Source organism: Orbicella faveolata, unplaced genomic scaffold (assembly GCF_042242905.1).
Source record: "Orbicella faveolata isolate gen_17 unplaced genomic scaffold, um_ofav_v1 contig_3, whole genome shotgun sequence".
Lineage (NCBI taxonomy): Eukaryota > Metazoa > Cnidaria > Anthozoa > Scleractinia > Merulinidae > Orbicella > Orbicella faveolata.
The window spans coordinates 16,270,445-16,292,892 of record NW_028301558.1 but is presented as its reverse complement, the minus strand read 5'-3'; the positions used below and the strand labels follow the sequence as shown (position 1 = coordinate 16,292,892).

At 39.2% G+C, this 22,448-nt stretch overlaps 1 protein-coding gene across 5 annotated transcripts in view; it reads right to left on the bottom strand.

The window, feature by feature from the left end:
- LOC110060678 (uncharacterized) overlaps positions 1-22,448 on the bottom strand; it is a 52,731-nt gene that overhangs the window by 24,667 nt on the left and 5,616 nt on the right. For all 5 annotated transcript variants that reach the window (XM_089298047.1, XM_089298048.1, XM_089298050.1 and 2 more), the window contains exons 7-43: positions 21,861-22,199; positions 21,120-21,365; positions 20,789-20,851; positions 20,564-20,626; positions 19,449-19,607; positions 18,829-18,912; positions 17,394-17,456; positions 16,953-17,015; positions 16,447-16,521; positions 16,280-16,363; positions 15,993-16,055; positions 15,450-15,533; positions 15,098-15,181; positions 14,894-14,968; positions 14,717-14,800; positions 14,155-14,217; positions 13,979-14,062; positions 13,576-13,659; positions 13,390-13,473; positions 12,813-12,896; positions 12,280-12,375; positions 9,684-9,767; positions 7,804-7,887; positions 7,496-7,579; positions 7,072-7,260; positions 6,724-6,786; positions 6,211-6,285; positions 5,783-5,866; positions 5,268-5,351; positions 4,903-4,965; positions 4,388-4,492; positions 3,927-3,989; positions 3,468-3,551; positions 1,727-1,810; positions 1,182-1,244; positions 230-313; positions 51-134 (exon numbers count right to left, since the gene is read on the bottom strand). In XM_089298047.1, coding sequence (XP_089154173.1) covers positions 51-134; positions 230-313; positions 1,182-1,244; positions 1,727-1,810; positions 3,468-3,551; positions 3,927-3,989; positions 4,388-4,492; positions 4,903-4,965; positions 5,268-5,351; positions 5,783-5,866; positions 6,211-6,285; positions 6,724-6,786; positions 7,072-7,260; positions 7,496-7,579; positions 7,804-7,887; positions 9,684-9,767; positions 12,280-12,375; positions 12,813-12,896; positions 13,390-13,473; positions 13,576-13,659; positions 13,979-14,062; positions 14,155-14,217; positions 14,717-14,800; positions 14,894-14,968; positions 15,098-15,181; positions 15,450-15,533; positions 15,993-16,055; positions 16,280-16,363; positions 16,447-16,521; positions 16,953-17,015; positions 17,394-17,456; positions 18,829-18,912; positions 19,449-19,607; positions 20,564-20,626; positions 20,789-20,851; positions 21,120-21,365; positions 21,861-22,199 — 3,501 coding nt within the window. The remainder of the gene's footprint in view (positions 1-50; positions 135-229; positions 314-1,181; positions 1,245-1,726; positions 1,811-3,467; positions 3,552-3,926; positions 3,990-4,387; positions 4,493-4,902; positions 4,966-5,267; positions 5,352-5,782; positions 5,867-6,210; positions 6,286-6,723; positions 6,787-7,071; positions 7,261-7,495; positions 7,580-7,803; positions 7,888-9,683; positions 9,768-12,279; positions 12,376-12,812; positions 12,897-13,389; positions 13,474-13,575; positions 13,660-13,978; positions 14,063-14,154; positions 14,218-14,716; positions 14,801-14,893; positions 14,969-15,097; positions 15,182-15,449; positions 15,534-15,992; positions 16,056-16,279; positions 16,364-16,446; positions 16,522-16,952; positions 17,016-17,393; positions 17,457-18,828; positions 18,913-19,448; positions 19,608-20,563; positions 20,627-20,788; positions 20,852-21,119; positions 21,366-21,860; positions 22,200-22,448) is intronic.

Below are 22,448 nucleotides of genomic sequence, written 5' to 3'. Positions count from 1 at the left end.
TGAAAACACTCTATGACATGATAACTGTATTACGAGTAAAGGATTCACACCTGTTGTACTCTTTGAGCGTGTTGTTCCTTCTCGGCCAGAATCGCGTTTTGTAAACTTCGGATTTTCTCTTCTTTCTCTGCAATCTATAAAGGTTGAAATTAGAATTAATATTACAGCCAATAAATAATAAGGATCGCAATGAAGGAAAGACAAAAATAACCTTCATGACCGACTGTACCTCTTCCTGAGACTTTTCGTACTTCTCTCGCGAAGCGTTCAAATCTTCCTGAAGATGTCGGGCTCTCTCTTCTTGAATAGACCCCTGGAAAATAAAATCAATGTATACAGCCGTAAATCGACATCTTAAATCACATTTACATATTGTTGCTTGCTTTAACAACACTTCTAGTTGTATAACTAGAGAGGCTTCTTCATGTAAATTATGAGCACTTAGGCTTCTTCCACAATAGGCCGGAGGAATTTTAAAACGGAGGCTTTACTCTGAAAACGCATCAAATGTTTTCCGTCCACACTACACTGGAGGAATTTGAAAACGGAACAATCACCGGTGATTATGGATTTGTGTTTGAGGAAAACTCGGTCATGGAAATCACGTGATTATCGTGACGTCATCGTTTTCGAAAAGTCCCGACTTCAAAATGTTTTCCGTTCACACGAAAACGCAAAGCAGCGTTCTGAAATTCCTCCGGTTTGAAGAGCGTTTTCGAAAAGCTCCGTTTTCGTGACGGTTTAGTGTGGACGGTAGGCCTAACCGGATAAATAAAGCTTAAAATATCGCTTTGATAAAAGGTTTAAGCACCTCCTTTTCATCTCACCTCTATGTCACTATAAATAATACGACTAAGGAGGAATGTGTATACTTAAATGTATACACATTTCTCCTTAGTCGTTATATTTATAGTGACATAGAGGTGAGATGAAAAGGAGATGCTTAAAGAAACAACAGCAGTTCAAAATTAAAGGCTCGGATTTACTGGGCACAAGATTGTTAGCCTTAACTCCTGGAATCATTAGAAGAATATTCATATTGTGAACATTCCAATTAACAGTGCACTGCCTCAATTCACGTCTGGAATTTTGGCCTTTGTTAGTTTGAACTGCGATGTTTTACAGTAAATAATGACTTAAAGTCGATCACTAACAACTTGATAACGAAAAACCGTTCTCACCTCTTTCTGTTTGTCCGAGAGTTTCTGCTTCAAATTGTGAATATTGTCTTCGCAATGGGAAACCTGGAATTCAAAATATCAAGTGAGACTCAAACAAAACCGTGAAACAATAATAATAATAATAATCGATTTCTTTCAATCTATGGTTCAGCAGCTGATTGTAAGGGCTCTCTAATAAGCAAGCCATTTTATTCCACATTCTTTCGCTTCTAGGGTTTATCTATTATTTTCATTTTTTTTTTTTTTTTTTTTTTTTTCACGCATAAAACAAAATTCGTACATCTCTCAAAATTTCAACCAATTTCGCGATTTATTTGAACAGCAAAAGCAAGAAAGACTGTTAAAAGTGTTTTGGTTTCATGGAAAGAGAAGAGAACAAAGAAAATCAGAATGAAATAATAAAACATGAATAAGAACGCTTTGAGAAACTTTAACAATAGCTCGTGCGGACTTTGCAGATGTGATCGCTGCGCGTAACATAAAACGACCATAACTAAAGTTGTTCTTAGCTAGAAATTCTTTTGACAACACAAAGATACAGATACCTGGCTTTTCAATCTTTGGCAGGCATCTTGTGCGAGACGAAGTTCTCTGTCAAGTTCTTCCATTGCGTTGCTTTGTTTTTGAGCCTAGAAAAGGCAAAAAATAAAATATATATATAACAGATTCTATCACAGATATTTAGGACAAGTAAGCAAGAGAACTTTAATATGGTCCTGAACAGAACGTTCAAATTATTAGGGACTGAAAACCGCACCATACAAAACGCTACAGAATAAATAAAATAATATATAATGTAAATCATTCTCACTGAGCTTTATGCATATATATCTTCAATAACTACCTCTAAATTTCCCTCTTAGTTTGTCAAAATTCAGAAGAAGATTTTTTTTTTCCTTGCAAAATACACCAAATGTTACGGAGGCTCGAGATTTAACCAACACGACAGTCAAATAGCCCAAGTACGTATGATAAATTTATACCAGAAGCAGCACCGAATGTGTACATGTTAATTAAATCTGCCGGCAAGCAACAGGTGAAATCAAATCAAACGAAAATATCGACACGTAATTAATAAAACAGGACACAAGACAGTCCCTTGAATGGCTTTTGTTGACAAAGGAAATTCGAATCTAAACAAAAACGTTGATTTTAGGCCATTGCGCGAAACAGATATTAAATTTCTTTATAGCTCAAGGCATCAGCAAGATTTTAAAAAAGTGTTTTCATTGTGAACACGTGGCCTATAGTTACAGTGTATATTTTTTCGGTTTCTTTTTTGTTCCTTTCACAAAGCTGCGTTTCCGCGAAAACATGGAAAGACAGAAAATTTAAAATTAAAGTTTGCAAATTTTAACAACAAATTACATTGTAGAAGTGTTCGAGGAAAAACGATAAAAGTGCCCAGTGGTAAACAAAGGTGAGAAATACAAAGATATTTGTCTAGTACGGCTTACAAAGATTCTACAGAAATGTGAAAAACTTCAATTCGATTTCAGAAAAAGAAATCAGGGACCCAGGATCCCTTGAAAGAACAAAAAAAAGAAAGAAAGAAAGAAAGAAAGAAAGAAAGAAAGAAAGAAAGAAAGAAAGAAAGAAAGAAAGAAAGAAAGAAAGAAAGAAAGAAAGAAAGAAAGAAAGAAAGAAAGAAAGAAAGAAAGAAAGAAAGAAAGAAAGAAAGAAAGAAAGAAAGAAAGAAAGAAAGAAAGAAAGAAAGAAAGAAAGAAAGAAAGAAAGAAAGAAAGAAAGAAAGAAAGAAAGAAAGAAAGAAAGAAAGAAAGAAAGAAAGAAAGAAAGAAAGAAAGAAAGAAAGAAAAGGAGAACCGAAATTCTGTATTTCTGTTTATAGATTTTTTAACTCCTGTTTCGGTTATCACTTGAATCAATCACCTCCTTGAAGTTGGAGGATGAGGAAGTTTATAGTTTACCACGCATGACTAATAGGAAGAACGGTTTTGATTGAGTGTCGTTAAACCAAAACCAAAGCTGTCACTCGGGCCAGTCACAAAGGAGACAGACAAAGCAGAGAACCGATCATAACACGAAGAAATTATGTAGCCGATGCAAAGCGCGGGAAGACCTGTGCGAGCGCGTCACGATTAATTTTGGTTTTACATCTGATTGGTCGACAAAGTGGCCCGAGATTTTTAAACCAATCGCTAAGCGTAGTAGCTAAAAGCAAATGTGAAATGCTTCCGATACTCAAGTGAAAATCGATGTATTAAAAGTCAAATTACTGGGCAGCAACGATCACCTCGAAAAGTCTAAAATCATCTCTTTGCTCACCTTTTCACTTTCACTGGCGAAGCTTTGCCTCAAGTTAGCGAGTTCGTGAGACTGTTGGTTGATTTCTTCTTCTCGTTTTACCGCCTACCAATAAAAGACCGATTAAACAGCGGAAGATTAACGGAGAAATCCACAAAACTCTTGTTAACTCAGTTCGCGAAACAGAGAAGGATGTCTTTGGGAATAGCAGTGGCAAAAAATGACCTGTTTTTCGTTTTTCACAAAAATGATAGACCTATATATTATCTCCTTACAAAATCAACACACTGTCAGGCCAAAAGTTAATGAAAACAAACAAAATCGTTAGGTAATGAATTTTAAAATTGGTTGATCAAGAAATTCTCAGAACCACATTATAAAGATGTAACGCAAACAGTTGAGAGAACGTAAATCCTGATATTGAGCTTGAAACTGAACAAAAGTAGTCACACGTTGACAGACTGAACCTATTTGTCTCACCTGTTCTTGAGCCTCTTTCAAAGTTCTCTCAAGATTCTTGATCGTCGCTTCGCATCGATTGACCTGACAACAAATGCAACAACGTTCTGTAAAAACTCGTTTAAGGCCCACTCCTTTCTTTTTCTTTCACCTTTCTGGAAAGTCAATGACCCTTAAACTTACAGTGTAAGAGTCCACTCCATTTCTTTTTTATGTATTTAGAAGCAAGCCCCCTCTCCGCCCCCCCCCCCCCCCCTCCCTTCCTATCAAGTGTTTGAAAAGACATGCATTGTAACCGCCCATTGCTCTCCCTGGTGACATAATAAAACTTTTAGGAAAGCTTATATCGAGTAGCAGAAGATAATGAAAGTCAAGAGAATTGACAACTCAAAACCCAGATTGAGTACTGATTGAGTATGCGATAAACGACCAACATTCAGCGATAACATGGAAAGTAACACGAGATGTGACAAATGTCTTACCTGTGTAACACTTTGATTAAACTGGCTTTTATAGTAGCTGATGCTTTTCTGGAGTTGGTGACTGTGTGACTCCAATTCTTTAAGCTTGTCTTTCAAACTTGACGCCTAAGATGTTAACGTAAGACAGTTAGGTCGTGTTCTATTGGGATTAACCGCTTCTGGTTAGCTGGGTTGGTTGGGGTTTTTCGTGTTCTATTGGGGATAAACCGTTTTCAGTTAGTTTGATTGATCAACTCTTTCAACCGGCCTCAAACCAGGATGAAACGGTTGAAAAAGCATTGGCAAGGACTATTCCAAGAAGTTACAGCGTTGCAACCGAAATCGGTTGGAAAAGTGTTCTATTTAGATATCAGCCTAAACCGGTTGCGGTTGAAACAGTTGATCCCAATGGAACACGATCATTCAAATGTTAGGCTGAAAATCAATATTTCTCTATCAATATTGCTCTTGTGGGGTGTGGTGCTGTGTAAGGAAAAGATGTTTATTCAAAATAATAATATCTGTCGATAACTTGCCTGATTTCTTGTCTCTGTCAAATCTTGTTCTTGCCGTCGGATAGTTTGCTCACAACGCTCAATCTGTGAAATGAAAGGGTGCTTAATTTGTTAGGGCAAGTTCCTTGAATTAGTGTGTACGCACGTAAACAAATAAAAGGCTGCAAGACCAGCAATACGACGGGACAAGAAGATTGCAAAAGGACAAAGCCATGGACGAGAGTGAAAACTGTTCTCTACGGTAAACTCAATCCTTCGGACGTTAACAACCGACAGTTGTTCTGCTTTCTCAAAACTTCGCTAGCATTTATTATATTACTGGGCAGAAGGCGACTGTGAGAACAAAGTGTCTGGCCCAAGAACGCAGAATTATTTTATAGTCTTACCTCTTGAAGTGATTCCTCGTTCAGTTTTTGATGTTGTTGTAGCTCACGGGACAACTTATTATTTTTCTCGCGTTCATCTTGAAGCTAAAATTGAAAAATTCTCACATAAGCATCTGAGAGCACAAAAACAGTTGATACGTAGAGAGGTCACCTTCACGCTTCCATTGCTCGGTTAGTGCAGCTTTTCAACGAAAGTGGTTTCGTTCTCTAACAAATTTTGCCTTTAGGCAGTGTGCAAGCGACGTTTTATTTGTGATGAGAAGCGAGGGGCAAAGCCGCGAAACGAGCCACTCCGGCTTAGGGGCTTGTTTTGCACAATCGATTAAAAAGAGAATCCGACCATCCGATCAGTGGCAGAGAGCCTACTCTCACACTACGGAGACCTAGCGTATGAGCTTTAAACAGTGTTGTCATCTCTTCCAGGGAGAAGGCCGATATTGCTTTTCATTAATTTGAGTTTCTTCTTATTTAGTTTTCACTTCTGACTCATGTACAGAGATAAAATAAGAACTTACTTGGTTAGCGGTGTCGTTTTCCTTCTGCATGACTTCAGTGAGGTTGGCTCCCAGCGTCTCGATCTCTGCATTTAGCCGTTTAAGCTGCGAGCAAATAACGACAGGACAAAGCTAAATCGTCAGTGTTTACAAAATTGACGAAACGAAACAATGTCAGGCTAGCGAGGAAAATCTTGGTATCTCTAAGGGTTTTTAAAAGCAGCAATAGTATCGGTTTCAGTCGAACCGAATGAATGTTTCTCGGTCGAAATCGGATCTACGATCGACTGTCCGATGGTTACACAAGCCTGGGTACCCTTCATTATGACGGCACAACATTCGGGGTTCTTTCGTGTTTCTGATCGGGTAATACCATTCAGAAAGATGGCAAAAACGGCACTTGTCTCCCAGTCCGTCCCCAGTTTAATGCAAGGTGAAAACAGATTTACCTCTGATGAATGTCCCTCTTCTGAATCTGTCATGGTGCCTTCTAAATGTTCCACAGTCTGCATCAGCCTTTGAACCTAAACAGACATGAAAACAGAAGCTATAAACAGAGGTTCTAATAATGTGAAGACGAGATCGCCATTCCACTTATCATTATTCGCACAAAGCATAGCACGGCTAAAGCTCGAAATATAACAAGAGGCACTGAATGACCGCCATAAAAGAACAATGAAAGCAAACCAAGAAGCGACGGCTTCAAAGGCAAACATAAAACACAGTAAGCAATCAAAACTCGCAAAAAGATACGTGACTGGTGATAAGTCAAATTTCGATAACGAGTATTTCTGGTTTTGCTTCTGAAAGGATGCAATAAAAAAATTAAAAACGATTCTGTGGTCAATGAAAACAGCAACTATTAAACGAAAAACTGAAGCAAACTTTAAAATCGCAAAGTATCTTCAGCAAGTCAACATGACGGACTAAAAACAACGACAAGTAACCAGCACAAAACCTACCTCGTGCATTAGCCGAGCTTTGTCGGTCTTCAGCTGTTGTATTTCTTTATCATCACTTGCGATCTGTAAAAGAAAAATTCCGAAGTTATTATATTCGTAAACAAAGTTTCGTTGTAATTGGCACGTATTTTGAAGGGCTTTTTGATATAGTAGTCCGTTTCCACTCTGGCCATCGTTGGCCGTCGCCACTCCTAATGGGCTTCTGTGATCTGTCGAATACTATTGTACAAAATCAAATCCGGCCATTATTGTTGGATGTCCTGTGGGTCTACTGTGATCGCAATACAGTTATAACCTTTTTTCAACCATAATAAATAACAATGACTGTGTCCCCTTGGGTAAGCGTACCTTATTTTCGTCACTTTCGCTTTGTGCTTTGACCCCTTTTAGTTCTACTTCTACTTTACTGAGTTTTCCTTTCAGCTCTGACACTTCTTGCTCTCGCTCTGACAGTTCACTGCTACATGTCTCGTACTCCTGTTGAGTGGCGTCCAGTTCAGACTGCAGGCTCAGAATCGTCTCGTCTCGTTTGGCAACCTAGGTGTAGACGAGAAAACAGGTCCCATCCTAAGTAACTTCTAGTAGCACTAACAAACAGCTTTTCTCCAGGCATCTGAAGTCTATATCACAGACAGCGAACATTTTAGGAATAAGATTTAGATTCAGATTTCCTCTTTATTTTGCGCCACGTTGCACTTTCTTCAAAATGTCGGAATTTGATGCGAACTTGTTTCTGGCGGGTTAAAATAAAACGCTGTTGAGCATGTTGTACCTCTTGTGTACACGTGCGATGTTTTTCCTGTGACATGGCCAGCTCCATTTCCAGGTTGCGAATAGCTTCTTCAGAATCCGCCACCTACAAAAAATAATCGAATAATAATCATTTCAGCCAGGCATACCTTGAAGAAGGACCCAGCCGGACTCGATCGAACACAAATCAATTTGAAATCTAGCACGCGGGCTAACAATTATGTATAATGACCTATTGTGCGTCCCACAAACAGGAATCTAAAGCAAATTATTACTTGATTAAATAACACTTAAACAAGGCAAGAAACTTCGCAGATTTTTCTGTAATACCTGATCGGTTGACTTGGAAACGTCATCTTGCAATGAAGTTATTTCATCGCGTAACTTTGCCATAAGCCCCTCCTGGCGAACAAGCTGAGATGAAATAACAGGCATAAAGTTGTTATGTCAGGTATAAGCTTTATACTAACGTACCATTGGCTGGTTTAATTAAGCGAATTTATAACACCATTTGTGCCTGCAAAAGCAAATGCAGCCATATTTTTGTGGATGTACAAAGAAATCTTTGTGGTCGAAGGATGATTGTTTATATATAAATTCAAAAACTGAATCTGAATATAATTCAACTGAATTTTGGGAGCTTTTCACTTTCAATTCAATGTTCTTTCCTTATTAACAAGAATCACTGTTCAAGTTTTCTCGTTCTGTTTTCGGAACCACGATGAAACAAAACTGAATTTGCATGTGAAAACTACGTAAAACGTCACGCTGTGGAAGCTTTTCAATTTAAACTGTGTTTCAAGATTACGTCGTAAGAAACAGTGTTTAGTAATTCTTAGTTTTTGTTACAATTCATTATTATTTTAAATTAAAACAATACATGAATCGATTTTTCTATGATCTAAATCCAAAATTAATCGAAAATGAGGAAGTAATTGATCAGTGCGACCCTGTCAGAAAACAAACGACGAAAGTAGGAAACTACTATCTCTTTTATCATACCAATTGAAAAAGTGGAAGACAGCGCTTTCGCCAGCTGCTTGTCACACACGCCGTGGCAACCGAACTCCAAATATTTGCGATATCACGACTTATCGTGCAAAAATAGATATCCCACACTCCAAGCTCAAAGTGCTCTTCCATATGTTTTGACGGATGAATATTAAATAATGCTGAATATTCATTACTGGTTGGGAGTCAATAGCTAACGAACAATTGCAAAAAGCATTTACTCAATATTGTCAAAATGAATCTATTTAAAATTCATTTTAATATCTGCGCTGGCGCTTCTTTCGCTTGTGTTACATTTCTTATAAGTAAATAAACTGTTTAGTCGATAAAGATTCATTTTTTTCTATACAGGTGCGATAAAATTGTCGACGCTATACCTAATTGAGAAATTTGTCAGTTTCTGCCAATATTATGGAAAAAAATTGTTAATTTACATTGAGCAAAATATACATATAACTGGCTGCATTAACCGCTATCAGTTTTATTTTCAGCCATCTGTCCTCGAAAACTTACGAAAAAAAAACTTACAAACTGTTGGCAAAAAACACAAGTAATGATTTTCCCCTTAAAAATGAATTGAAGGAGTTAGACAGTTGAAAGCTAAGACGCTGACATAGCGCAATCAAACAAACTGTTGCAATATTGTTTCACTGAAAGACGAATTTTCCCTATACTCGAGATGTTTTTGTACTAAAAAAAACGAAAGAAATAGTTGTCAGGATAGATTTTACTTCGGTAGCCGAAACAAAATGTTTATCGCCTTCAGATCAAGAAAACTACCAAAACAAAATCGCTGGAAACCGAAGTTCAAGCTATTTCACATAATGTTAATTAAAATCCATCAAAAACTAATCGATGGAGTTGACATGAAAAGAAACGAATCTGTAACTATACCAAAGCACGGTGATGTCTCGCAAGATTGCTAACTGCCGCCATGTGTAGCTTTTTTTCTTCCACTTGGCTTACTGACAATAAATCCATACTTGCGTTTGATTCTAAAGTCATTGAAACGTCACCCAGAAAGCCATTAGACGTCACGGTTTGTAAGCGTTGCGCGCGCGAAACTAAGCACGCGCAGGTGAACTTTGAACAATTAGTAAACCTACACAAGGAATACAACTTAAGCAGACAGGCATGCAAGTTACATAAGTAAGCAATGAAGTTTACTTGGCTATAAATAACAGCTTGATAGATATTACCTCGTCGTAGCACTCTGTGTATTGTTGTTGAGTGTCGGTGAATTCTGCTTCCAGTTGTTCAATTCTTTTATCTCTAATCGCCACCTACAAACATAATAATCCCGGTTATAGAGGAAGGAACATTTTCTGTGTTTCTTCGCATGATAATGGGATGAAAAATGGGCAGGATACAAATCATGGCAGTTTTCCAACAGTCTGCTAAGAAACTTAACACGAATAATGAATCAGAGAAAATCGGCATACGACAGCAGCGCGACATCAGGGAGCTTAAGAAACCACGACGGCGACGTCGAGGACAACGTCGATTAAAAAATTCCTTTATATTTTACCTACGAATCTCGTGGTACTCTAAAGTCATTTAATTTGTTTATCACTGTCAAAGCTATCACGAAACTGAATCTACGACACATCGATTAATTTGAAATAAAAATTTAAAAATTAGCCGTCGTGGTTCACGTCCTCCAGACAACGCAGAATTCGGTCATTTCACGTTGTTGTTTTACAGAGGACGGCAAAGAAATGTACCAAGAATTATAACGCACGTGCACAGCCATTGTTCTGCTCATTAAACCTTTTGTTTAGCGACGTTGCCGTTGCCGTTGCCGTCGTGGTTTTCTTAAGCTCCCTAATTACCCAGTATACGGCATTTTTTTGCAAAAGCCACTCGTCTTCAGATTTGTTTGTGAACGACTTGCTTCATGTTCACATGCAGAATTTGTATACGAAGGAAAGGGTCGATTCAGGGCCCGTCCACACTAAGCCGGAGTAATATTGAAAACGGCGTTTTCACTTTGGAAACGCATCAAATGTTTTCGTTCACACTACGCCGGAGAAGTTTGAAAACGCAGTAATCACCGGTCATTTTGGATTTAGGAAACCTCTTGAAGGGAAATCACACTGAGATTATCATGTTACCGTTTTCGAAAAGCTCCGTTTTCAATTTGTTTTTCGTCCACACTAAAAGGCACGGCTGGCGCTTTCAAATTCCTCCGGTCTGTAGGGCGTTTACGAAAAGCTCTTTTTTTGCGCGACGGATTAATATGCACGTAGTGTGCACAGATCCTTGGATAAGATGAAAACTCGTGGGCTAATTTTTGGTAAACTCGCGATGTGATTAGATAAACAGGAGTCTATTATCGATCGATCGCTAAAGTCCATAGCCTGCAGTGCAGGCGTTTACCGTGTGTTCACGAATTAGCGGTGTTAGATCGTTATCGAGTAGATGGCGCTCGCTTGATCAAAATGCACTCGCTCGCCAAAATACGCCTGCATTGCAGGCTATAAAGTCCGTGCCTCACAGTCGAAGAGACAAGTTTTTGAGCAGTCACCGAAGGATACAACAAAGCTGTTTTAAGTTTTGTAGTATTTTATGTTTAAAAGAGCAGCCAATCAAATGAATAAGTTACGCTCGAACTTCTTGACTGCAGCTCTCGGTCTCATCGAACTGTTCATGAGATAAAGTTTTCAACCCATATGTGGCGCAACAAAGAGAAAGAGTTGGTTGGAAATCCATCATTCTGTGCAATACTTTCTCCTCTTCTGCTTTTTAGCTCAATGCATGCATTAAGGGGATTCCAAAATTAAGGGATTTAATTAATTTTTCCCCTTTAATCATTAGAGGTTTTTCTTTTTTTTTGGTGAGAAAACGTTATCGTGTCGTTCTGCCGCTAAATTAGCCGTACAAACTTAAAGCAGTTAGTTACCATGGCAACATTCAGGACCATATCTTTCAGCAAAAGCGAAAGTAGACTTTCGATAATCAGTTTTCGACTAAAGCAGAAAAAATGGTCTAACAATGTTGTCATTCTGAAAACAACAACCAATCTAGAGACCTTCTGCTAAAAATATATTTATTACATGTAAGAAATCGATAGAAAAATATCTTATAATCTCACATTTCGACATTGATTTTCTCAAACTGTCAGACGGACAATATAAACCGTAATCACCATATATTAATTATATAATTTATTTCTCTCTTTTAAATCACCACTAATAATAATTTGGAATTCTGTCAATTATATCAAATACAATCAATATTTGGTCCTGCGTAGTAACCTCATCGATAAACTAAATTGGCTTTAATTGTTTTCAAAGTTCTTTTTTTCTTTTTTTTTTTTTTTTAATCAAGGAGAAATATGAATTAAGCCTAAAGCTTAAGTTGAAAGATGGTCTTGAATGAACAAAAACGGCAGCTTTTCCTTCTAAAAAATGCGTCAAGATTTCTATGAAAAATAAGCCAAAGCTCGTACAAGTACAAATAGTTCATATTTCTATGATATCACCGAGCCCTTTAAAATATAAATGTATAAAAATGGAGCCTTAGTCAAAGCTAGGAGCGTCTAGCTTTAAAAACTACAAAATGTACGCGCGAATTGCATGTTAAAAGATTTGAAACAAATAATGACAAGCGAAATAAGATACAAATTTGAACGACATTTGTTCTTAGACTTAGATACTCAAGGACGTTTGTGTGTAGGCGAGTTAAAAGATTCTAGTCCTGAAATAAATAAGCGTCAGTGTTATTAATATTGTTGTTGGTATCGTTATTATCATCATTGTTGTTGTTTAGCAAGGTTTCCCCGTCAGCACTCACATCCTCAGCTGCTTTTTGTCTCAAGTTCTCCAGATCTCGGCTACTTTCGTTCAGGTCTCGTTCTAGGCGGCCAATCACGTCCAGCTGCTGAGAGATCTAAGAAAGCGAAGAACAAAATCCCTTGATTAATTGAATGCTCGATTGTCGTACTATCTCGGCCCGGTGCTGTATGTGGGTTGAGTTTGTTGCTTGGCTCTCGCCTTGCCCCGGGGGGTTTTCTCCGGGCGCTTTGGTTTTCCTCCCTCAACAAAAACCAACATTTCAATTCGACCAGGATAGAGCCCGCATGAAAACCACCTAAGGCTGATGTGGCTTCTCTCTAAATATTGTAATTTACTATTTTATTTATTTTTAAAATTGTTTACATTAGGCCAGGAAATTGCACGACATTGAGATTGATTCATTGATTAAGCTAGGGCTTCTCGAGGCTTCAACCATCGCCTTCTTCCTGCCCATAAATATTCGCAGTAGAATTATGTATTATATTCAACAGTTCAATATCCCGCTGAGTACCAAAATAACAAAGTTATTACCTCTCGTTCTTTGTCTCTTTGTTGATCTTTTAAATAAGATGTTTCAGCTTTCAAGCGGTCGATCATTTCGTCCCTCTTGGACATCTGAATAGAAAGTTGTATCAGATTTGTGTTAGTTAGTAAGCTCAGCTGCCACGATTATCAGTTGAGTAAGGCGCAGCAGTGCTTTGGTGATGAGGTTTGGAATTAAATCTACGGCGTTGCCACGGGCAACTTTGCTCGTTTCCAATGGTAACAATATCGTCGCCTGCAATTTCGCGCGCTTTGCTGCCAATGACGAAAAGTCGCCACTGGAAACGGAGCCAGTTGCACGGGACAACAACACAAGTTGAACGTTAAAAACCTGGTCATCAAACTTTCGTCGCGCCTTACTCAACTGATAATCGTAGTATTTCTGAAAGTTTTTCAGTGCCCATATTTAGTAGAACACTCAAATAAAGCTGTTTGCATGTAAGTATGTATGTATAATTTGAATAGAAGATATCAAATTGGTTTTGGACTGCGCCTTGCTAAGAACATTTTCACAAAACAAAAGGAAAACAAAAGAAAACACTCGCAAATCCATGGAAAATCGTACCTTGGCCAACACATCTCTGTGTTGCTCCTGTAACTCATCCATTTCCGACGCCAGATGCTGAATGGTATCCTCTTTCATTTCAGCCTACACAGAAAGTAATGGACACACATTTGAACTTTGTGTTGGAGCTAAAGGTCTGGATTTAACATGACGACTGCGTTCAAAAGGCCTGGGAAAGAGACTTACCTCGTGTTCCTTCTGATCCCGATCACCTTGAAGTGACGTCATTTTGAAGTTAAGTTCCCGTATGGTGTCTTCGTAATGCTCTAGCTGTAAAACAGAAGTGAGCAAATTACTTCTTTGCATCGTACCTACTTTTACTGATATAGTTTATGACAGAAGAAAGAAGCATAAAGCTTCGCATCCATAATGGCAGTTGACATACAACTTTGAACTTACTTCATGTAAATAGTTGCGAAATGTTACATTTTGTGACGTCTTACATTAGCCTATACACATCCGCCCCATCCCCTCAAAAAACTGATTTTTCAGGGGAGGGGGTGGATGTACACAAGCTATCTTACAGGAGTCAAAACAAAGACGTAAACAAACTGGAATAAGAGGGAAAAAGTCAAAAGAAAGAGCGCACCTTATCAGTGTATTCATCGGACTTGGATTTCATATCGTTCAGTTTTGCTTCCATGTCAACCACAGCGGTATTCCTTTGCTGCATCTGCAGATAAAGTGAAAATGTTTAGAAAATATGACGACCACCAAGTTGTTCTCACAATCCCAGGCGTCAAATGATCAGCATGTCATTCTTACATCTTGTAGACAGTCTTCATACTGTTGCCGAAGTCTCTCTACCGCTCGCTCGTGCTCTCGGACCTGAAACAAACAAAAAAGACTTTCTTCAGTTACAACTTATCAAAACTACAATTAAATTAGTTGGTGTGCGTGAAAATTGACTCTTTTACAAAAGGGAATAACTGCTGCAGACCTGGTAGTACACTTGCCAACATATGGTTTTTCTGTCCACCTCCCCCACCCCACCCCCAACACAATGTTGATGTTGATTCATTTTAAGTAGACCAGCCCACTATTTCAACATTGCTTTGGGGGAGGGGGGCTCGAAAAATTGACTAATGGCTTCCCATTTTAAATCAATGCGTCGCCAGTTGCCATTTTGACAGGTGTCCCAAGGACTTTTGGCCAGGCTTTACACCCCAAAGTGGATCCCAAAGCGGACCCCAAAGTGGCAGATGAAAAACCCTCTATCTGGCGATGAATTTCTTCGTTTTCCTCATCTGTCTTCTTGGCAATAAATTAACATTAAAGAGAGGTTAGCTGCCGATCAAAACGAGGCAAGCAAGAATGGCACACTTACATTATCTTCGGCCTTTTGTTGTTGTTCCTGCAGAGCTAACTTCTCGATCTTAAGCTTGTGAATGGCTTCTTCTCGTTTGCCGACCTGCAAGTATAACAAATAATATTGTCAATTAACAAGCCAAGCCTGAAATGAAATTTGAGCCATGAAAACAGCGTGCTAAACCAATAACAATACCTCTTCTGTCAGTACGTCTTGTTCGCTCTGTGTAGAGATCTTGTATGCTTGAATTTTAGCTTCGAGTCTTCCTTTCTGCAAGAGAAAATTGGACAAGGAGTTTAAAGATTACTACGTTTGTCAAGTGATAAACATTTCCCAAACATTAAACAGGCCCAGGTGCCTTCGTCAATACAAACATGGAGTCAGAAAAATTCTATTCACCTCTTCGATCGCATCCTTGAGCTGCTTTCTGCTGGTGTCCAGGTCTCCCTCCAGCTGCTGAATGGTCTCGTCACGTCTAGTAATCTGAACAAATTAAAGGAAATAAAATCGAGCACTACGAGAGAAAAGTCTGAGTTTTCAGACACAACATTTTTATTCTGATACTTCTAATAAACACAAGTACAGAAATAAAAACGAATTATCGCCTTTTCTTGTTAGTTTGTTTGTTGGTTTGTCTTCTTGAGCCCCGCATAACTGATTAACTCTTTCGAAAAAAAACGGTTTTCGGGTCCGCTATATTTTTAGTCAGAATAACAATATACGGCAATGTTTTATGTTCAAACGTTCTTACATCATCAAGTGCTCTTCGATGGTTTTCTTGCGCTGTGAGAAGCTCCAATTCAAGCTTTTGAATGGCTTTCTCCCGTCGAGACACCTGACATGAAGAAGACAAGCAATGCAATCAATATTATTTTACATGAGAACTGGACTTGTCTGGAATGTTCATCTTTCCTCCATTTATGAAACTACTTGATTTCAGACCGTGCATTTCGTAAGAGAAATCCCTAACACTAAAAGATGTTTAACGCAAGTTTTCAAAAGAATCCATGGCCAATTTTACTTCAATTCGATTTTGTGATAAAAGACACGAAAAGTTTGGAACTGAAAACTAATCATCCATATTGAACCAATTTCTTGAAACTGTACCTAGCTTTGTGATGGAAGTGTGGTCATATTACAACCATTCCAGTCCTCGTTTTTGTCCTCACTTACTAATGATTCTAAACATTTGCCGGGTATCGTTCAGTCTACAAAATCAAACCATGATTGTTGCGTGTCCTGTGATGTATGGCTTCTCGTATTTAAGTGTGTTAACAAAAGTAAACTGTAATACCTCTTCTACGAAATCCTTCTGTTGAGCTTGAAGTCTCTGTAAAGCTTCCTCTCGATGGGAGACCTTTGAATAGACAACAAGAAACAATTCAGAATGCGGAAATGAATCACAGCGTCAATCAACACAGTCGACATTCTCATAGACGGTCCGGCCGCCATCTTGAATATTAAAACGAGCGAGACCCGGGAAGAGCACAGGACCTTTTCTCACCGTGAGATTCAACATTGCGCGGCACATGGCGCGTTCACTATGGAACAAACAGGGATGAAAGTATTTGTAATTCAAACCTTAGATTGGGCTTGATCATGATGATCTTTAAGGTTTGCAAGGGCCGACTTTAGTTCCCGCAACTCTACATCTTTATCTTCAACCTGTGATAAAAAAATAACCAATTGTGATGCACTGCGGTAATCGTACCACAAAGAAAACTTCACTGTTTAAAACAATCATTTACCATTTTGCCGAGATGGTCAGACTTTTCCAAGCTGCTTAACTGGTTCCTCTCCAAGCGGCCTTCCAAGTCCGAAAGCTATAAAAAAAAAGTACGAATGACGCCATTAAGCATCAAAACCATTAAAAGCCCTATACCAACCTACCAGCTATAGTATAACAGGGAATTGCTTCACCTAGCCGTACCATCTAAATTCGACTCAGTTCAAATTATGGACTCCTTCAGATGGGCACCTCCTCGGGCCTCTCATTCTAATCAACATCAAGCTATGGTAGACGCGTTTTTGCAAAAACTCTTTCATCAACCGTTGCCCTTCTCTATATAGGCGCAAAACGTTTAAAAAAGTACAAACGCCACGAATACCCCACCCACCCCACCCTACTTCACTCGAAATGTGCACTCATTCACCCTAGCCCTGTTTAGTTCCGCTTCTGTAATTCCATACGCCTGGCGCAGTGTTTTGTTTAGATATACCTGAACGACCCTCATTTAAGTTTCAAATCACATACCCTCTTGTTAGCGACGTTCAGTTTGCTTTCGAGCTCCGCTTGCTTGCGGCTGTACTCTTCGATCTGCAAATACACATTCGTGAAAATGAAACAAAGCTTAGAATATGCGTGCGGCCGCTAAATTACGACATAACGCCGCGGTAATAGCAAATTTTACATTTTATTGCTATAGTGATTTTCAAATAGACATCGCAATATCGAAAATGACCAGCAAACAGCAGAAGCAATACCATTGACACAAAGAAATAAGAATGAGAGAGCGTCAAACCATGTTGATATAAATATAATCCTTTTGACACGAAATAAATGACAGCAAAAACACTGGATAAAACGAACGATTGATTTCATCCAATGTTATGTTGGTATTTCGGGATATCTAGTCAAGCACAGCGTTTTCACTAAGAGTGAAAGCCTCATAAAAATCACACTATGAAATCTTACCGTGTCGGTCATCTCTTTGTTCTGGTTCCGAAGTTTCTGAATCACATTATTCCGATGAGAAAGCTGCAGAGAACAAATTCAACCTTAGTTAAGAATCGTCTATTACTTGTAGGTCCTATTTTTTACATCTAGGGATGAAAACAGAATCGAAAACAGTAAAACCACATCACCAATACAAACTAAGACATACTTCAAACACCATCTGTTTCGCAATGGCTTCTTCACAACTCATACTTCGCGATACAAGTTTGGAATATAATAAAGACACCAGACAGCTTAGCAGACGAAAAGTAAATACATCAACCCCAGGATTAACGGCAAAACTTATCAACGATAACTGTAGAAATAGAATAAAGGATTCTTTATCGAAATATCTCTCGAAAGAAAAGTTTGTTTACAATTATATTGGGACTTCACAGAGTCGCGAGGTCAGAGAAAACTATTGTCCAAATAAACATACGTTAAGTTTCAAACTACATTACCTCGATTACTATTCTTGGATCCTTAAATATGAAGTTAACCTAAGTCTTTCACAACTTTGAAACAGGGTGTAGCTAAGTGCTGGAGAAAAGGAAGCCAAAATCCAGCAAGCCTTCGACTAACTATGCTCCGTAGGCAAGGGACGCTAACTTTGTGCATAACCGCAATAAAATTATGCAGACTTCACAGATGGCCCTCAAGCGTGTCAGTTAGATTCAAAGGACTCTTTAATACAATGAATTGCTTGCTGGACAATAGCGCTATTGTTTAAGATTACACACCCATGCAGACTTTGAAAACGAGTTGCGGTTATTTTGCGTGCAAAAACAAAACAGGAGGATTTATAACTGCGATAAGTCGAGTATACAATCTCACTGTACTGTCTTCATCAGAAGCACTTTGTTTTGATTATCTGTCCCATTTCGAGGATATTGATTTACGGATCACGGAAATTTCATAGGAAAAAGAAAATGGCTTATTAAATGGGAAAAAGAAACAGGAGACTATTTAATTGATAAAGCTACCGTTGTTGAATAAAATTTGGAATTATAAACCACTTGAGTTTAAATCGATATGCCTGCTAAACATGCTTTCATGGAAAAGATTGCGCCGAGTCCGAAGAGTTTCCTTCCCCTTAAAGGCTAAGCTCGATTTCCGTCGCTCTCTCGGGTCCGGTCGTGTTCCTCCCCGAAAAGAGTTCGGGGCCCGACAAGCGCGGGCTCCTTACCCGAATGCTGTGCAAACAGCAAACACTTCATTTTTTTGCTTGTTTGATAGTTTGTTTGTTTGTTTGTTTGTTTGTTTGTTTGAAGAAAAGTAACAACCAAGACGCTACAAACTGGGGAAAGTGCTTCAAAAAAGTACCAAAGAAGTCGGCGCGACCACAGAGTAAACAACAGTGCGGAATGAGTCTTCTAAGGGTTCGCTGAACAAGAAGCCGAAGACAGTTTGATACCTGGGCGACTGCTTCTCTGTGTTTATCGTCCAGAGTCGACAGTTCCGTCTTCAACGTTAAAATGACATCATGGCGCTCAGCAACCTAAAGGAAAAAAGACACTGAATGAGTGTTGGTCAGTGTTACATTGTCGCGCTTTTATTTCAAATCTGCATGATTGCCGGAAGCCGCCAGAAAAAAAAAAAATGTTAAACTATATGTAACTTCCGTTAAAATAAGGGAAAGTAATACCGAAGACGGACGTTTTTAGTTGTATTCAAACCTCATAGAACATGACGTTTTTTTTTCTCTCTTCGTCATTATTTTCGTCGTTCATATGTACAATTTGCCCCTACTTTAATGGCGGAAGATTCTATCATTCTGGAAAAGGGCAAATACTCGTTGCAGGGAGACGTGAAGTGGGTATTAACAATTGGGACCCCAGAGGGATGACAAGTACTGCAGTGCTATTAGAAGAAATTAAAAATGTTTCCGCGGGTGAAGTTAGATCATTAGGAAGTCTTTAGGGAATCCAAGCGAGAAGTCACAGTAAAATTTCTTTAACTTCAAAAGAATTTTGAACTAAACTCTTCAAGGATTCACTTTTTGCAGTCGCGTTTTATTTTTTGACACAAACTTACCTCGTTTGCTAATGCATCTCGCTGGTCATTAGAAGCCATCTGTAGTCGTTTTAACTCTCTCTGCGCCGCTCGACATTCCTCTTCCGAACGGGACACCTGCTCACGACACTTCACAACATCTCCTTCGAGTTGCTGAATGTGAATTTTATTTTTCTCCAGCTTGAGGGGAAAAAAAGAACAAGTGCGTCATTTTAAAAAGCGTTGCTTTCACCACTACAGTATAGTTACTTCAAGAGGTCTTGATGTTGTGACCGTTGCAAATTTACAATGCCAGGCTGTTATTTATCTATTTATTTTTTTCAATTATTTACACACTAAGGGAATGACAAGTCGGCTAGTCTTCGAAAAACTATGCACTATTTCAATGCGTCCTGAACAAATTTATTTGCTCAGTTCAGTGGCTCTCGACCAATTAGAATGAGTACTATTGGCCAATGAACTGAAAACCAAACTGAATCGCGAATTATAAAATCGCGACTTTTCCCGCGCTAACACCGGTTAAATGATACTACGCTTCCAGCGCTTGGTACCAGGCTTCGCACAGATTACTGTTCATGTTTCCCCGCGCTTGGAGCTGGTACCCTGCTTGTACCATGCTCTGATTGGTACTTATGAGGCCCCGTCCTCACTACGCCGGAGAAATTTGAAAACGTAACAATCACCGGCCATTTTGGATTTGCGTTTGAGCAAAACTCGGGCAGGGAAATCGTGACGCCATCGTTTTCGAAAAGCTCCGTTTTCAAAAATGTTTTCCTCCGCGCTAAAACGCCAAGCCGCAATTTCAAATTCCTCCGGTTTGAAGAGCGTTTTCGAAAAGCTCCGTTTTCGTGACGGATTAGTGTGGATGGTAGGCGTAATCGGAGAAATAAAGCTGCGTTTTCAAATTTCTCCGGCGAAGTGCGGATGGGGACTAAATCCCGCTGCTCGTTCGGTTACAAATTGGCTCTCATAGAACTCGTTTTTCAGTTTCATGATAGCAGAACCAAGAAACCAATAGACGAAAATTACTATATCCAGCTTAGAAAATGTTAAGTTCTCTAAAACTGGACGCATACACAGTGTGTTATATACAGCAGACGCGAAGAAGTGACTACGTGTAAGGTCAGTAACGTTACCTCGTAAGTGCAGTTATTTTGTTCTGATTTAAGGTCGCGAATCTCCTTTTCATATTGATGGATCTGAAATCAAAGTATATCATTTTGTTAGCGATGAAAATGCTCACGCGTTTTACGGGGAAAAAAGCAAATCAAATGTAATGCTCTTCGCTTGGCGCATGCAGGTATTGATAAAAAACAACACCAACAAGCAAATCCAAACCCAAGACCAAAAGAGGCACCTACATCCTTTAGCGCAGCATTATATCGGTCCTTTACACTGTCAAGCTCAGAATCCCTGGAACTCAGCTGAAACAAAGAAACAAAGTTGAATCTAAGATATTTGCACCCCGCAAACAATTAGAAATTTGAAAGCCTTGCAATGTGCCAACAGGCTTCGGAAAGCATCGCCAAGACTTTCGTGATGCGTTCGGAATAACGACAGTTACCCGAACATGTGATTAGTCCCAGACTTTCCGATTTTAAATATTGATTATTATTTGCGGCCGTGTCCACGGTAAATACAACGTTCGTCACTTTTACTTCACCGCCACCAAAAAGGCACCCTGAAACTAACCTCGCTAACTAGTACTTCTTTGTGTCCTCTGGCAGCGTGTTGACTCTCGCTCAGTTGACTCTGTAGTTTCACCACTTCCTGAGCGGCTTTACGTCTTTGATCTTCAGCTACTTCCAGTTCAGCTTCCAACCGCTTTACTCTCTGTTCGAATTCTCGTGACAGATCCAGTGGGATACCTCCCTCAGAGTCTTTTAACGACCGGACTTTGGTCTTCAGCTCGCGATTTTCCTCTTGAAGTCTTGCAACCTGCATAAACCATGAGAGAAAATGGCTTTACTTTTTATCGCTTTGGAAATAGTCCCCAGACGTTTTTTTTCCGCTGATTACTTCTGATTCTTGAGAAACAAAAAAGTATGCGAATCCACACCTAAAGGAAATTTCAAACCGTCTCGAAAGCAATGGGTTTTTTTTTTTCGCATTTTACTGCGTTCAGGGAGCGACTATAGTAGTTATTATATGACTGAGAAAATAACTTCATTATGATTGGCTGAGAGCACTGCACTGCGGTCGTATAATACATGAGTTATCGTCTGAAAGCTCGGGCAATAAAGGATTTTGCACTACTCGTGATATTTAAAAACTCTCTCAAAATTTCACTCGCTTAAAGGCTCGCGCATTTTTGAGAGAATTTTCAAATATCAGTCGTAATGTAAATCCGATCCTTAATGCACTTGCATTCATACGATTACCTATACTAAGCTAGGCACAATTCGTTCCCGCGACATTTTCCCAAATACTGACCTGTACTTTGCTGTCCAAGTGCTGTTGCTCCATGACTCTCATAGTGTGATCTTTAGCTGCCACGTCTGACCGCTTCAGCGACTGTTCGTCCTGTAACTTGCCCATCTGTCCCTGAAGCCGCACAATAGAAAGCTCACACTCTCGTAATTCCCTGGCCGTGTCTTGCTGCTGTTTTCGCGAGTGCTCTAAGTCGTTCTTCAGTTTTCTGATAAGAACATCCTTGTGGGTCATGCTGCCCGAGCACTCCTCTGTATAAGTATCAAATGATTTGGCATCGCCAGCAAATGAACCGATCTTCTCGTTGCCATGAGCATTGGTGTCCACAAGTTGGTGATTGCTCTGAGACAAGGAGTTAAAGTACATACAGTCTTATCCTATTATTAAATTTTTGCTCAGGTATGTGATTATAAATCACTGCAGATCAGGACTTCGATACAACCTGTTTGTTACTAATGAACAAAGGTGTTAGTTTTTAAAGAAATTGATGGTCTGCATCGGTAGGCAAGTGATTCTAACCTATGCTTAGGCTGTGAGAAGACTCTTCTTCTTTCAGCTGCCACGTGAAGAGCCTACATGTACTTGCACGCT